Source organism: Gouania willdenowi, chromosome 15 (assembly GCF_900634775.1).
Source record: "Gouania willdenowi chromosome 15, fGouWil2.1, whole genome shotgun sequence".
Classification (NCBI taxonomy): Eukaryota; Metazoa; Chordata; class Actinopteri; order Blenniiformes; family Gobiesocidae; genus Gouania; species Gouania willdenowi.
In genome coordinates this window covers 16,306,214-16,320,834 of record NC_041058.1, presented here as the reverse complement: position 1 = coordinate 16,320,834, position 14,621 = coordinate 16,306,214, and the positions used below count along the sequence as shown (strand labels likewise).

The 14,621-nt window shown below is 40.0% G+C and overlaps 2 protein-coding genes across 2 annotated transcripts in view; one reads left to right on the top strand and one right to left on the bottom strand.

Annotated features, from left to right (window-relative positions):
• The window catches only part of antxr1d (ANTXR cell adhesion molecule 1d), a 35,531-nt gene extending 32,521 nt beyond the window's left edge, over positions 1-3,010 (top strand). Inside the window, exon 18 of the mRNA XM_028467860.1 lies at positions 1,454-3,010. Coding sequence (XP_028323661.1) covers positions 1,454-1,768 — 315 coding nt within the window. The 3' untranslated portion in view covers positions 1,769-3,010. The remainder of the gene's footprint in view (positions 1-1,453) is intronic.
• Positions 3,011-3,736: 726 nt separating this feature from the next.
• On the bottom strand, positions 3,737-14,473 carry rrp12 (ribosomal RNA processing 12 homolog). The gene is made up of 34 exons (XM_028467859.1): positions 14,275-14,473; positions 13,056-13,285; positions 12,853-12,936; positions 12,688-12,764; positions 12,490-12,595; positions 12,211-12,327; positions 11,546-11,684; positions 11,335-11,462; positions 10,587-10,685; positions 10,418-10,509; positions 10,229-10,340; positions 9,474-9,574; positions 9,271-9,385; positions 9,049-9,191; positions 8,847-8,968; positions 8,703-8,767; positions 8,449-8,611; positions 8,196-8,350; positions 8,032-8,099; positions 7,356-7,449; positions 7,049-7,207; positions 6,887-6,967; positions 6,703-6,808; positions 6,532-6,639; positions 6,304-6,461; positions 6,139-6,230; positions 5,902-6,057; positions 5,083-5,255; positions 4,884-4,994; positions 4,766-4,812; positions 4,594-4,666; positions 4,449-4,516; positions 4,285-4,367; positions 3,737-4,198 (listed from the first exon to the last, which is right to left on the bottom strand). Exons 1-34 carry the CDS (start codon positions 14,411-14,413, stop codon positions 4,096-4,098), a joined length of 3,867 nt encoding a protein of 1,288 aa, XP_028323660.1. The 5' UTR covers positions 14,414-14,473; the 3' UTR covers positions 3,737-4,095.
• Between the last annotated feature and the right edge of the window lie 148 nt (positions 14,474-14,621).

Genomic DNA, 14,621 nt, shown 5'->3' with positions numbered 1-14,621 from the left:
CAGAGTGTCAGAATGTAAACATGCAACTAAAACAAGAGGTACTGGTGTAGTATTGAGCGAGTACTCATCATTTAAAAAAGAAACTCTAGGGGTACATGAGACAAAAACAAAAAAATGTTGGGAACCTCTGCTGGAGCTGACCAAAGAATCTGCTGCGTTTGTGTGATAACTCTTAACACAACCAGTGCTTTAGATCAGTCCCGTACCCCTTCAGATATTTAACCCCTATTCCTGCACACCTAATGCAATATAGCCCCACAGTGAAATTTGTCTCTGAGTTGTACATATATAATAAAAAATTAATAATAATCTGTAAGCACACAAGAAAACACCTTATTCAGAATTATTACTTGGTTGATTTATATAATTAATTAGCTTATTGGCATTTTCCATGAGAAACTATCTTTGTTTTTTCCAGGGACGCCTAAAATGTCTCGTAATTGATTAATTAAAAATTTAACTGATGTTTTTTTTTATTATTATTCTTTTCAAAATTACAACAACACACAATATTATAATTGTATTATATATTTGCACTTTCCTTAATATAAATCCAAAATATAATATAATTATAATAAATAATAAAAAGCCACTAATACTGGCCACTCTGTCTTTGTAATACAGTATAACAAACATGATTGAAACATAAGCAAAATTAATTCTAGAGAGAAAATAAAGTTTCTTAAATTTGTGATATTTAAATGGGGCCACGTTCCAAAAAAGGTCGGGATGCACTGCAGTGATACAATATTTTTATCACCCTGAAACTGCGAAATACAACTCGCTATAACTTTAATGTAATGATTGCTCACAGCTAGAGGGTAGACTTACATGAGCCAATATGTAATTTGTGGCAATGCATGGAGGCTCCTGACAGCAATATCATCGGCCAGCAGCAAAAATGGTCATTTTAGTTTGTAAGCAGGTACAAGTGGGTATTCGCTTCTGAATTGTAACTTAACGTCCGGTCTTGATTGGTATTTCATCCGACCAGCAGCAAAAAGGGTTAGGGTGAGGGTTTCTTCTACTTGACTTTGACATGATGTTTTTTCAAACCCTTTCTGAGTGGTTAGTGAAAAGCTACCGGAACCCCCACTAAGGTGGTCTTGTAGCCCATCTGAAATGCCCCACAGCTGGCCTGACCCTGCTCCCTGACTGCTGCACATTTAAACTCTAGTTTCCAATACCCCCTGTGACAATTTGCATACCCTCGGGGGTACCCGTACCCAACTTTGGGAACCTAGGCTTTAGAACTTGTTGACTATTGTAGAGCAGGTGTGGACCTCAGACAGATAAAGCTCTATTTCATTCCAGGCTATCAAACACATGTGTGTCTGTTATAGCCTCAGTGGACCATCATATATAGAAGCTCATTGATTCATCACAAAGGAACTCTGTTTTTTTTTTCCACCCTGCATTGGATAATATGGATCCTTCTGTGTGTCTCTTTCAGGGACGCTGTATAAATTTCCAGCGTGTCAAAAATGGTGAATCCGCTCCAACTGTCCGGGCAGGTCCCCCTGCCCGTCGTTCTCCATCGCCTCCTCCATCACCTCCTCCGCCCGCTGTGCAGCGTCCTCTCGCATCCAACTCCGTCCCACGTACCAAGCCGCCTCTCAGAGGGCCTCGGACCACGCCACCCTCTCACAATATGCCACCCTCACATTCACCCCCATCAGTGGTCCCATCCACTCGAGCTCCACCCCCAGCTCGTGCACCCCCTGGGCCACCGGGGCCTCCACCATCACGACCCCCACCCAGACTGTAGGGATGCAACGAGGGACGTCAACAAACAGTCAGCTCGGTACATAAAAACATGTTCTCCTTTGAGTTTACAGACACAGAAAGTAAAAGAATATTGCACGAGCTTTGACTGAACACTCTTTGCTTTGTTGCTGGACAGCAAAAAAAAAAAAAAAAGATTTATCTGATTAAAAAAAAAAAAATCAGCTACTGAGCTTTGCCAAAGTTTTTTTAATGAAAACATAAATATTAAAAAAAAAAAAAATGCATGGAGTTACTTGATTTAGTCAGCGTGTACAGTATGAGATTAGTCTTATTGGTCTAAGTGGTAGAAGTGCAATCCTGTCTAGATTTGTGTTGAAAGTTAGCAGTGTATTAGTAAGTGTGATATGAGTTGTGTATAGTTGGTTCCATAGATTTAATGGAGAGATTTGCCTTTTTGTAAGTCTAAGGCAGGGGTGTCAAATTCATTTTAATTCAGGGGCCAAATACGGAGCAGTTTGATCTCAAGAGGGCCAGTTTTTACTTTTCTTCAGGAAAAAGAGGAATTTCAACATTATTGTTCCCTCGTTTGCACTTGTGACCAGTTTCTATTTTAATGAGGAAAAATGTTATGCAATAATTTGTTTGAAATTTAAAAAATTTGTAAGAATTTTGAGGTTTTTTCAACAGTCTTAAAAGCACCGAAAAAACTGCTGCCCTGCAAATATTGAGTTTCATTTCCATGATTCATGTTTTCTCCGACATTTCTCCTGCAGGCCGTCAATTACTAATAAAAGGTGTTTTTATCATTTTGTGTTTTTGCACAAACACCATTTAAAAGCCTATAGACAGGGTTGATGTCATGTACAGTGTAGAAGTAAAGTGTGAGGGAAGTAAAGACAGGAAACGCAGCATGGTGAAGGATTATCAATGTAAGGTGAGCTATGATATGTAGTGCAAGCTTTTTGAAATGTTAACTACAGTAAGTGTCCTTATGTGGCTGCAACATTTCCAACCAAAGACACATTGTGCTTTTTGTTCAGTGGTCTTATTACAACTGCAGGACAGTTTCTCCAGTGTTTATTTATTGTTATTCTGGATTAGTTTTGTATCAACATGGGTTTCTTGGCTTTAAGGGAACGGGCTATCAAGGCTTTCTGGCATGGCATTACTTACGACTGCAATGAAAATATGTATCGTCATGGTTTTCTCATACATTTAGTGACTGAAATGATCATTAGTGTTGTTTCTCAAGCAATTTGTCTTCAATAAAAGTGACTTTTTACATGCTGTCAGCCTGAAATTACTTACTTGAATAAAGTCTAGGGTTTCTACATTTTAATGTTTTAAGAGGAATACTTTAATGACCTTGTTTTAAATCAGTTTGACTAACATGTTAACGTCTGGGCAACAGACACCTAGGTGACATATTTATTAGGTAATTGGATATTGCAGGATGTGATGTAATGAGTTAGCTCCAAGCTATGTTCTTTAAGTAATTACACAGCACTGCAGTGAGGACACTTAATAACCTTTCCACGAGCCTTATAACACCTGCATTAATTGTAACTTTCAGGACTGTACTAGCAGCCTTCTCCCAAGGACATTAGAGCTCCAATAAATCATAACCAAAAAGTCAGAAGTTTTAAAATTAGTTTCCAAACATTTTTTCCTGTCTTCTCACTGGTGTATATTTACATATGCTGCACGGCTCTATGGTGTAATTAATAAGACGCTGAGTCACTTCATGACTCAGATTGCTGTAGATTATTTTTGGTTTTTAATTATCCAGCAACGTTCTAGTCCAGTTTATGAAACTCATCAAGTCAAAATGTTGGAACTGTTAAATCTTTGTGAAGCTAAACTTAATAAGTTATACACTGCCATTACTTTAGATTGTATTTTAAACAGTAAATTGTCACATTATTCAATCATCAGAGTAGATTTGTGTTAGCTTTGTAAATATAAACCAGAGCAGTCCTGGGTAGAAGTACATAAAACAACAAAAAGCATTTTTCTCTCATTTTATTATCCAGAAGATAATTGGCGTTTTATAAATATAATTCTGATTCTGATAAATTTACCAGTCACTTATTATTCTTCGAGTAATTTTATGGATTGATGATTGATTTTTTCAAATACCTTAACTGTGTAAATACTGTATTTATCACATGACAGACGCATTGGGTTACCAACAGTATAAAAAGTGTTTATACTGGTGGGTAATTTGAGAAAAATGATAGTTTTTAAATCCACACATCTGTTTGCTCAGACACACAGAACACACAAAGTGTACATCCACTTTAGCACGCTGAGAAGCACATCAGACAAAATCCATTTAGAGTCAGTTCATTGAACACACAGTGCTCGTCAAGCGTTCCTCTTCCGTTTCTGCATTTTCCTTCCAGACAGCGCCCCCTTCTGGGCTCCTTTCACCATGCCTTTGAACTGGCCTTGAAGTTTGGCTCGTTTTCTGTGGATGAAGAAGAAAAAATGTGGTCTTTTTACAAACTGATCTGACCTGATTATTGTTCTTTAATGAGCTGCTTCCATTCGCACCTGCGGTTGAGCTGAGACTTCTTTAGTGGTATGTACGCGTAAGGATCTAACTTTCCTTTTTTCTTCACATCTCCTTTTCCTTTCTGAAATGTAAGAGCACACATATGAAATAAGATTTGTCATTTACCACCACAGACCTTTTCCACGCAGATCAGCCAACTCACCTTGGATTTATAATCAGCTCCGATGTCCTGACGGCCTCCCAGAGGTCTGTGGATACCCGAGCCACCAGCTGAGGGGGAAAACGGGGCATCATTAACACAACATGCATTTCTTATAGTGTCCTCTACAACAACTTAAACCAAATACCTTTATATTTAAGCTGTGGGTCAGCATCCATGTCATCAAAGTCATCCTTAAACTTCCTCTTCTGTGACTTCTTCTACAGGTATAATGACAAATGTAAACAAACCCGCTACTCAATTTTCCATAGAAACCTTGGACAAGATATATATATATATAAAAAAAAAAAAGTTCATACACTTTTGACTCCAGCCTCTTCTAAGATGTCATCCATTTCATCCCCATCTGTGAAAAAACCTTTGTTTAACTTGTTCAAATAAAAAGCAAAACATTACACTGATTGGGAAACTTCTCACCTTTCTGTTTCACATCCTCCTCTTCTTCATCTCTAATGATGAGACGTCCATCAGAGGTGACTTTAAAGCCATGCTCCACCTTAGAACTCTTTTTCTTCTCAGGGTTTGTGGCTGATGACAGAAAACACCAGATAGAGAGAAGTCCTCTTCACAGGAGTGCAAAGTGACAGGAACAAATAAAGATGCAGTACAAACGTACCCAACACTCTCTGAGAAACCTTTGGATCCAGGAAGTTAAGGGGGTCGTCTTCCTCCCCCTCTTTGAGCCACGCCCGTCCTTTCTGCTGTTTGCCTGCTTTCTTCTGTGCGGGACCAGCTTTACGTTCATCATCAGATAAATCACTGTCCGACTCTGCAAGAATGTCCTCAATGCTATGAATGAGAGGACACAGTTATCAGTGAGGTTGTGGGAGTGTCTAAAACAGTGATTCTTAACCTTTTCAGTCCACGACCCCCAAAATAAAGGTGCCAGAGACCAGGGTTGCAAATTATAGTGGCCAAAAATGGACAGAAAAAGTAGCAAAATGGGTTCAAAGCATCAATATTGGCTTAAGAGTTGCAGAAAAAAATAGGAACAATTAGTGTAAAAAGGCAAATAATAGGCATGACAAATCATGAATCACGATGAAAAGAGGTTAAAAGTGAGAACAAAAGGTCAATTTATGCAACATTAGGTGGAAAGGATTTATAATTGGCAAAAATGTCTTGAAAGTTGTAAAAATGTGCAGAAAAGGCATTGAAATTGAAGTGGCAGTAATGGGAGTAATGTAGCAAAAATGCATTAAAAGGAGCAAAAACATGGAAAGAAAAAGTGGTGAAAATAGGTTAAAATATGGCAAGTTTAGTGTAGTTGTAGAAAAAGAATAAAAACAACCAAAACTGGGCTCAAATTGTTCAGAAAATATACTTAGTTTCTTAAAGGCATCTGGCGACCCCCGCCCAGAGTCTCGCAACCCCAAGGTTGAGAACCCCTGGTCTAAAGGAAAGCTGTGTTTGGTGTCAGCCAATGAGCTCCAACCTTTCACTCTTTGTTTTCTGTGCTTCTTCTTCACTATCAGAATCATCCTGCTCCTCTGAAGCCTGTCTCCGTCTCTTGGTGCGAGCTTCTGCTTTGCGAATGTTCATCAGCACCTTGTGGTGCTCAGCAGGCAGCATGCTCTTCACGAGCTCAAATCTGAAAACACCAGGAGAATGTCACACACAGGCCTATTTTGGGTGAAAACACTTGAAATGTGAGGCGACATGGAACACTGACCCAAACTTTCTGATGAACTTTGTAAAAATGTTTTTCAGCTTGGCTCTGAAGTGTCTCCTCACATCATCCCTAATGTTTCCGACACCCTCCATCTGAACAAAAAAAACAACATACAATTACTAACAGTCCAAATATTATTCAATTACCTCATTCTGTGCTGCTTACAATAACATTGACATGCGAGGCCAGTGTCTTGGTGTCCATTATAAAGAGGATCACTTTAATGAAGCCCAAACCGGCTTTGACTATTTCTCTGGTACGAGACGACAGCAGCAGGCAGACATTGTGCAGGAGTTGCTCCATGGTGGGGTTGTCTATAGAGTCTGTGAAAAAACATTGTCAATTAAACACTCCAATCCCATCAGGGAAACCAATCAGAGCTTACAGGCCCACCTTTGTACTGAAACACCAGGCGTGTGAGAGCCAACACTGTGCATGTGATCATGGTCACAGAACCCATGAGTCCTGCATAGACCAGCACCAAATACTGATCCATGGCATCTGGATAAGAGAAGAGCACAATTAACACACACACTTTAAACTAAAGATGTATGTGTGTCTCACCTTTTGTGTTTCCACAGAAGCGAACAAAAGCGTTTCCTATTTCCACCAGCAGAGTGTACGCATTCTTTCGTGCTCCAACAGACACTTCTTTGGTACAAACAATCACCTGAAGAAAAACAAAAATTCTCAGTGTAATATTTCCCAGCTCACAAAGTCAAACATTGGCTTTTAAATGATGCAATACCTCTGGCAGCAGAGCAGTGATGAAGTCTTTGTGTCCTCCATCCAGCCTTTTCACAATGTGGATAAGACACTTTAACCTGGGCTGTGAAAGAGAAGCACAAATATTCACACATGAACCATTTGAATGAACCTACTGAACTATGTTTCAACAAATGAGCCTCACCCTTTTTGCTGGTGAAGATGCATTTTTAAGAGTCTCCAACAGGACGACTTTAAGCGTTTCCAGGTTAGAAACCACGAATGATCGGCATTCGTCTCTCTCGGCTCCACACATTTCCTCCAACACTCGATACGCCTTCTTCTGCATGCCTGGATCTTTAGTCTAACAACACAACACAAGGTTAACTACCTTAGTAGAAAATACACCAGGTTTAGTTTAAGATACAATGCGGGACACATCTGGCCTTAAATGGAGAAATCACAAATGTTTGTTAATCTAAATAAAAAGGTAAAAAAAACACATCTCCCACCTCTAAATAAGGCCTGATCAGTTCAAAGGTTTTTGTCATGGAAGCTTCATCTGCAAAAGGTGCCATTGCTATCACAAGGTCCATCACTGACAACCTAAATGGAAAGACATAAATTTTTTTTACAGCGAATAAAAGTAAAAGTTTTGTGTGGATGACAAATTACTCCCTAAGACCTCCAAATATATATATTGATCATATAGAATGGAGGACTGACAAAGGGAGTATCTGTTAGTTGGTGTTTGCATGAAATCATGCAAGTCAACTGACTTTTGACCCAATGAACCCAGAGCTTTGTGAAGCTAAAAAGCAACAAAAAAAAAAGTGTGAGGACTTTTGTCTGAGTAAATAAAAACCGCTGCGATCTGAAACTAATATTGTTTTCTTACTTGATCTAAAATTCTACAACCATGGTTCTAATCCTGACGTTGGAAAGGTAAGTGTCCTTGGATGAGAGACTGAAATACAAATGACTTACAATAGAAAATCAGCCTCTTGTATTGCAGCGTTTTCCTCTTTTGTGTACATTAATGGAAGAATGCAGAGTTCTTCAGCATGACTCAAGTGGTGATAAAAGAAGTGTAATAATGCAAAAACAAACTTTTACTGCTCATTAAATGACACTGAAGTAAACCAAACGGTTTTTACCAATCGTAAAGTATCCGCAGTGACGACTTACCGCGTGAACTCAGTTGTCTCTGCACTGGAGAGTCTATCTGTAGCCTTTTGCAAGAATGTGCAGATCATCTAAAAAGTTCACAAATAGGTTAAAAAAAAACAACTCATGTTAAACAATCCAATTTAACACAGTCTTCTGACAACCCAACAGGACACTGTGTTCACCTGTGTGTCAGTGATGCTCAAGTAGACTTTGATGGTATCCAGCACTGCCATCCTGTAGGTTCCTGACTCTCCAGCTGCAGGCTGCTGGCTGTAAATGTTAAAAAGAATGGGCAAGAAATTCTTTGAGAAGCGGCCAATTTCTGCTTTGTCCTCATCTAAAGAGAAAAAAAACAGACAAAGATTTAGAAGGTGAAATTCAAAAAACAATTCACACATTTGTGCAGTTTTATGCTCCATCATGTTTTGTCTCTACCTGTTGAGCAGCTCTTATTAATGATGGTGCGCAGTGCATGGCACACAGTGAGTCTCAGCTCTGGTTGTTCATTAATGGCCATTCCAAGTGTGCGCGCTAGACATTTAAAGGAAACCAGTAGATCCACTGGGCAGGTACAGAATCCAGGAAGCATGGTCCAAATCTGAAGAATAAAAGTGGCATGTATTGTAAATAATTCCCTGAATGCTATAAATAACCACATTGGGGTGTGCAGAGGACTTTTGTTGTGCTACCTGAATCTGTAAAGTTTGGTAGACTTTGGCCTCAAGTTTCTGCCCTGCAGTCTCCAGCTCTTCAGCTAAAACACAATTAAAAACAGAGTTCAGTAAAAAGAACATTTAAAATGTCACCATGAAAATGTCAAATTATTATTATACCTCTCTGTTTGAGTGTGTTAGCCAAAGGGAGGAAATAGGAATTAAAGAAACCAAGGTGAGTGTTCTTCACGTGATCTCGTATGACTGGGATCAGCCAGCTGCGTGGGAACTCCAAGTCATCACTGACAAGATGAAATTCAAACGTATTAAACATACAAGCGAAAAAGGAAAGGACTGGAAAGTTGTGTATGTGTGTTCTTACTCATAGCCAGTGATGTTGAGAGGCACTGCCCCAAGCACAACTTCTGGACCCATGCTCTCCACAGCGCCCCCTACAGCTAAATCCAACTCACCACCGAAAGGGAAGTGTGGCGTGGCGCGTAGGTCGGCCAGAGACTGCAAGGACTGACCAGGACACAAAACCAGTCAATCCAAATTAATCTTACTTTTCTCCACTGAAATATCCTCAGTTTAATGACTCTACCTTGGTCATGATGGGGTGAGCTTGACTCCCTGCAACTCGATAGAAACACCCCAGGATCTGCAGCACAAATGGCCAGGATGCATGGAAGCGATAGGATAAGCCCTCTTCAATAATACTGGAAGACACACAACAGAACCCATTAGAGTCGCTCATTAATTCTTCAGCAAACTGAGGAAAAGGTTTTAGACTCTTCAGGATTGTACCGAAACATTTTGCAGATGTACGAAGGATTGCCTGCAGAGGCAGTGGCAGTAATTGGGCCCATTTCCTTCATGTGAGGCGAAACACATTCAGTCAGCAAAGTCTGAAAGACAAAAGAATAATCACTGAGGTATCCGTCATTCGTGTGAATCACAAGCCAATTGTGTACTTAACACTATGTTCACACTGCAGGTCTTAATGCACAATTCTGATTTTTTTGTGTGATCGTTCATATTACATATTAAATGCGTCTTCAATCAGTTTGAAGTATGAACGGAATGCAACCCTGAAGGGACCAACTTGCACAGAAACGGTCCAACGGTTACACATGACCTCATAGGCACGTACAGTGTTTATGGAAGTAAAATTGGAGGCATCCAGCGTAGCACTGTGTGTCGCACTGAGAAATTTTCTTTCCAACATAAGTCAGCACTCTGCGGCATCCTCTGCCATGGCTGATGTTTTGCACACAGCTTCTCCTGGGACTCCGAATGATGACCTTTTCGCATGGTGATGACGTAGGAGTTGGATAGAAAGCGCCTTGGCCATCCAGACTGAAGATGCATTGCAAAAGATTGGACTCGTATCGGATTTAGGACCACATATGAAAGTGACCTGGGTTGGATTTGAAAAAATCCGAGTTGTTCAGACTGTCTTTAACAGATCAAATACAGGTCGCAAATGGGAAAAAAGACCGAATTTGGGTCGCATTTGTCTGCAATGTGAACGTAGCCATAGTTAACTTGTAGTTGACTACCTTCAGTGTGTTGGTGGCTGCAGTAACTACTTGAGAATGAGGTGACAGCAGACAAGACATGGCAGCAGAGAACAGACGAGGAAGGTGACCTAAACTCAGCGAGCTCTGCAAACTACACAAACACATTAGCAATGCTCGATTAATGACTAGAAATCTAACAGAGCAGATTTGTTCCAACTCTGCCGTTACCCTGCCAGGTGAATATGAGCTTTCTCCATGACAGCAAGCCAAGCCAGCAGAGGCTGCAGGTCACTCTCACTGGGAAGGTAATCATACAGAGCCTGAGGAGAAGAGAAACTACAGTCAAAAAGTATTTGGATGCAATCATGACACACTTGAGTCATTTGTTTTTGCTCACTGTGATGATCTGAGCATTGAGGTCTGCTGAGATGTTTGCAGGATTTGGTTTCCCACTAAACAGTTTGTGAAAAGCCTGCATCGCACTTGCCGTCACGAGCTGAAAACCACAAACAGATTAAAACACTAGGTTATGCACGCAGTCTGCACTTCTGTGTAAGTTAGCGTTTGTTATGGCAATTTTTATATTCATCATAATATCGTCAAATGTGTGTTCATGTGTACAATTTGTCATGTTTTAATCCATGATGACTGCATTACTCTTCGCACTTTTGAACAGCTGAGTCATGTTAGATTAAACAGTACAGATCGTATTGTACTCAGTGCAACACAGAGTCTCTGCTGAAGGCCATACACACGAACACACACACTATCAAGGATAGATAAGAGTGGCGCCCAATCTTCCTCATAATATACACGTCTTCATCATCCTCAAACGTTTCCACTGTTGGGCATCTGACTCCCCCATTCTCCTCACCTCAGGGTGGAACTTTTTCTGTTATCTGTATAAAAGCTTAAGCTGTGAAACTGTTAGTTAGAGTGGGTCTTGCCTTTTTGCTCTGCCACGAGCCTTTTGCCTTTCATTCTTTCAGGATGGAAACTTCTTTTTTACTCCTTTTTATTTTATTTTATAATAAATCTTTTTTATAAAATCATCAATGCCTCGCCTGGACTCCATCATTCAACCAGAGCAATAAATCATGTCTCCAAATGAGGTCAACCGCAAATTTGCCGTGACACGTTCTTACCACATGGCTGAGAGTCATCAATCGTAGAAGAGTCTCACAACAGGACTTAACAGCAGCCAAAGGAAACGTTCCCAACAACTCCTTTAGAAGTCCCAGCATGTGAAGTGTGGTCGTGTCCTCTTTGCTGCCTGAGAAGAAAAGAATGTGGTGAGAAACTGCAAACAGTTCATTCTCAAAACAATATAATGGATGCATTACACTGATGGTTTACCTCCAGCCTGCTCCATTTCTTTGATGCAAAACTTGGCAGTGGAAAGTGCAGCAGGGTGATGGAGAGGAGCGTCATCTTTAAACATGATGTCACTACCTCGAAGAATGGAGCAAATGCCTTGCTGCGCTGCTTTACGGACCTACGAGGACAGAAAAACAGTTTGATTCTTTATCAGAGCATTAAATGAATCCAACTGTCTTCTGTTTTCTGTGGATTATTATGTTTTACACACTGTACACTTTTTCATTGTGTGCTTTAAATAAAACTAAACATTAAAAACAAGCTGTCTCTGATAAGTCGACAGAAATTCATAATCCCAAGGACTTCTTCCGTTTACTGGTCCACTTTCTAAACCCTAAAGCTTCAATTTGCAGGTACATCTAAAAAAAATTTAATATCAGGAAAAAGTTCAATATTTTTTGTCAAACCCATATATGATAGACTTCATTTGCATACGTAAACTGATGTGATATTTTCTACAATCTGCAGCTTGTAGATGTTAGTCTACTTTAATGTGATGCCTTTTTAGTTTCAGGTTATAGATTTTAACTCTTTTTTTTGAATCTTAAAGCCTTAATTAAGATTCTGTCTAAACATTCAGATACAGACATCTGGTAAAGGCTTTAGCTATCAAAGCATGACCAGCAAAGGCAGAGAAGGCCTACCTTTGGCTTGCTGTGAACGGTGAAGCTCAGCAAGCCGTGGTAAGCCTGCAGAGTCGATGGGTAACTCCACACAGATGTGTCCTGTTTTCTCAATAAAGTGGCCAGACACGACAGAATCTACAAACACCAAATAACAAATCAGATTTAAACAAGGTTTAAAACAAATCAAGATACTTTTCTAGCACCCTTGGTGTACCAGAGCCCTTGAGTGCTGGAGATAAGCAGCAGGAATGTCCGAGTCAGACAATGAATTAATCAAAGTTTGTTTACAAAGCTCACCCATCTTAGCGCTGAGGAGGTGTCAGATGTCGCCTGCTTTGTCATGACATCCATCAGCGCTCGAGTAGTGTCAGAGAACTTAGACATAAGGACTGGTGCAGGAACCCTACAACAAAGCAAAATCCACAAAATACATTTTAAAAATCCCAAAGCAGCTTTGATCTGTCCATAGAGCTCACAGAGTGGAGGTCATCATACCGCTTCATGACCAGGTTGAGCAAATACGCAACTGCAGCCATAGACTCTGCTGAATCCACTACTTCCAGAGTGGTCATCTGCAACAGGACAACATGTTTCTTTTTAACAAAGAAAAAACATTGACCATAGCTTAGTAAAAGAGCGTTGAAACAAGGCCACACCTACCAAAGCAGCAAAGTACTCGGTTTCTGTCTCCTTCCCGCCCTGTCCTCGGATCACCTCGGTAACAGCAGCTAGTACAGCACAGATCTGAGAAGCATATCACAAGGTGTAACAGCTGCACATCACCTCGTTGTAAGCAGTCAATCCATTAATGCAACAATAGCACGAGCAACCAACAGTGTTCATGATGTGATGAGCGTCTGCACCTCTTTGTGAGCAGCCGAGTTTGATTCCCAGAGGCGCTGCACCTTTCTGAAGGTGAGGTTGGAGCAGTCTGACAGACCACTGAGGAAGGTTCCTGAGGTTCTTTCAGATAACGCCTCATCAGGCTCCTCCTCCATACGGACTTCTTTACGGGAGTCCCCACCAATTTCCAGAGGGCCTGTCTGCAGCTCATTGTGAAGCTTGAGTGCGTCGACTGTAAGATCACTATTTACTGTAACAAAAAAAAAAGATACACGTCTGTTACTGTGACAACAATTAAAGTAAATAAGAGCCTATCTGCAGCTCAGTAGGTTAATAAAGTGATATTAAGATGAAAAACAACCCAACTAAAACCTAAACAACTGCAGAGGAAAATCAACTAATCTAAACTAAGACTTGAAATTATTTTTTATGTTCTGTTATAATGTTTTTTGCTTTACTTGCAGACAAAAAAGAAAAACATGAACCACTTGCAAAAGCTTCCCGTACTTTAAGCAACTTTAAAGTTACTTTCCCGATCTTATAATCATACATGCATGAATTACTACACACATAATCTTTGTATTAGATTGTGCAGTTTTATTAATTAGATTAGACTTTATTAACCCTAAAATGAGGAAATTCACTCATTACAACAGCCAAAGATAAAGAAAGAGTGAAAGCAAGTATATACTATAGATATACAGAAAGGACATTTATGAGGAAACTGAATAAATAATATTGCCAATTATAAAAAAAAAAAAACAGTACAAGGAAGATACAGAGAAATAGAATTAAATAAGTGAGGGTTTTGCATGGAATACTAATGCATATAATTATCGTTTAGTAGAGGAAAGAAGAAAAATGAATGCAATCTCTGTCCTTTATAACAATATAAACACAAAAGTGGATTGTATCAGCGTGCAAAGTAAATAAGTTTGTATTCAAGACTGCTAAAAACATGTGATTTGTTCCAATCAGTGGTAGTAGATGTGATCAGGGTGAGACTGTGTGTATATTTGGTTCACATCTTCAAAAACAAAACAGTTGCCCTCTACTGTCAGCCTTTCAGAATACAAGCAGGACTAAACCATAAATACTTAACTTACACATGTTTATATTTAGACTATGTAGAGTGAAACATGTAGGTGTAAAATATAGAGTATTAGAGCTGTTTTGTAACTGTTTGTGGTTAGCTGCCATTAGCAGTAGCCACCGACCCACGTGTAATGGGAGGCTCACCAGTGGGTCGGCTGAAGAAGCGGCTTTTCGCAGCCTGACGATAGCGACTGGTCTGCGGGTTGGAGTCGCTGCTGTGTCCTTTCTTCCACCGTTTGAGTTTGGACCCCGTCCCGGACCGCAGCTTGCCCGACTTCACCATTTTAGGGGCAAAGGAGTATCCACGTTTACCCCGAAGACAAACCGTGGAGAAGACCGTCGCTTTCCGATGACGTCAGAGGTGCGTTCACGTGTCTGTACTGTTAGATTTTGCCAATGTTTTTTTTTTTTTTTACCTACAGACACCGCTATCCACAATTAGTTGATCGTATCGTATTCTATCTATTTTATTAATTAATCATCTTTTTGGA

What these genes read in the sequence shown, in the direction of transcription:
- rrp12 (XM_028467859.1), bottom strand. Translation starts at nt 14,413, where the DNA reads ATGGTGAAGTCGGGCAAGCTGCGGTCCGGGACGGGGTCCAAACTCAAA. An exon ending in CCGTTCACAGCAAGCCAAAG is followed by an intron (nt 11,685 to 12,210) that starts GTAGGCCTTCTC and finishes CTGTCCTCGTAG; the next exon opens with GTCCGTAAAGCAGCGCAGCA. An exon ending in TCAATGCTCAGATCATCACA is followed by an intron (nt 10,510 to 10,586) that starts GTGAGCAAAAAC and finishes TCTTCTCCTCAG; the next exon opens with GCTCTGTATGATTACCTTCC.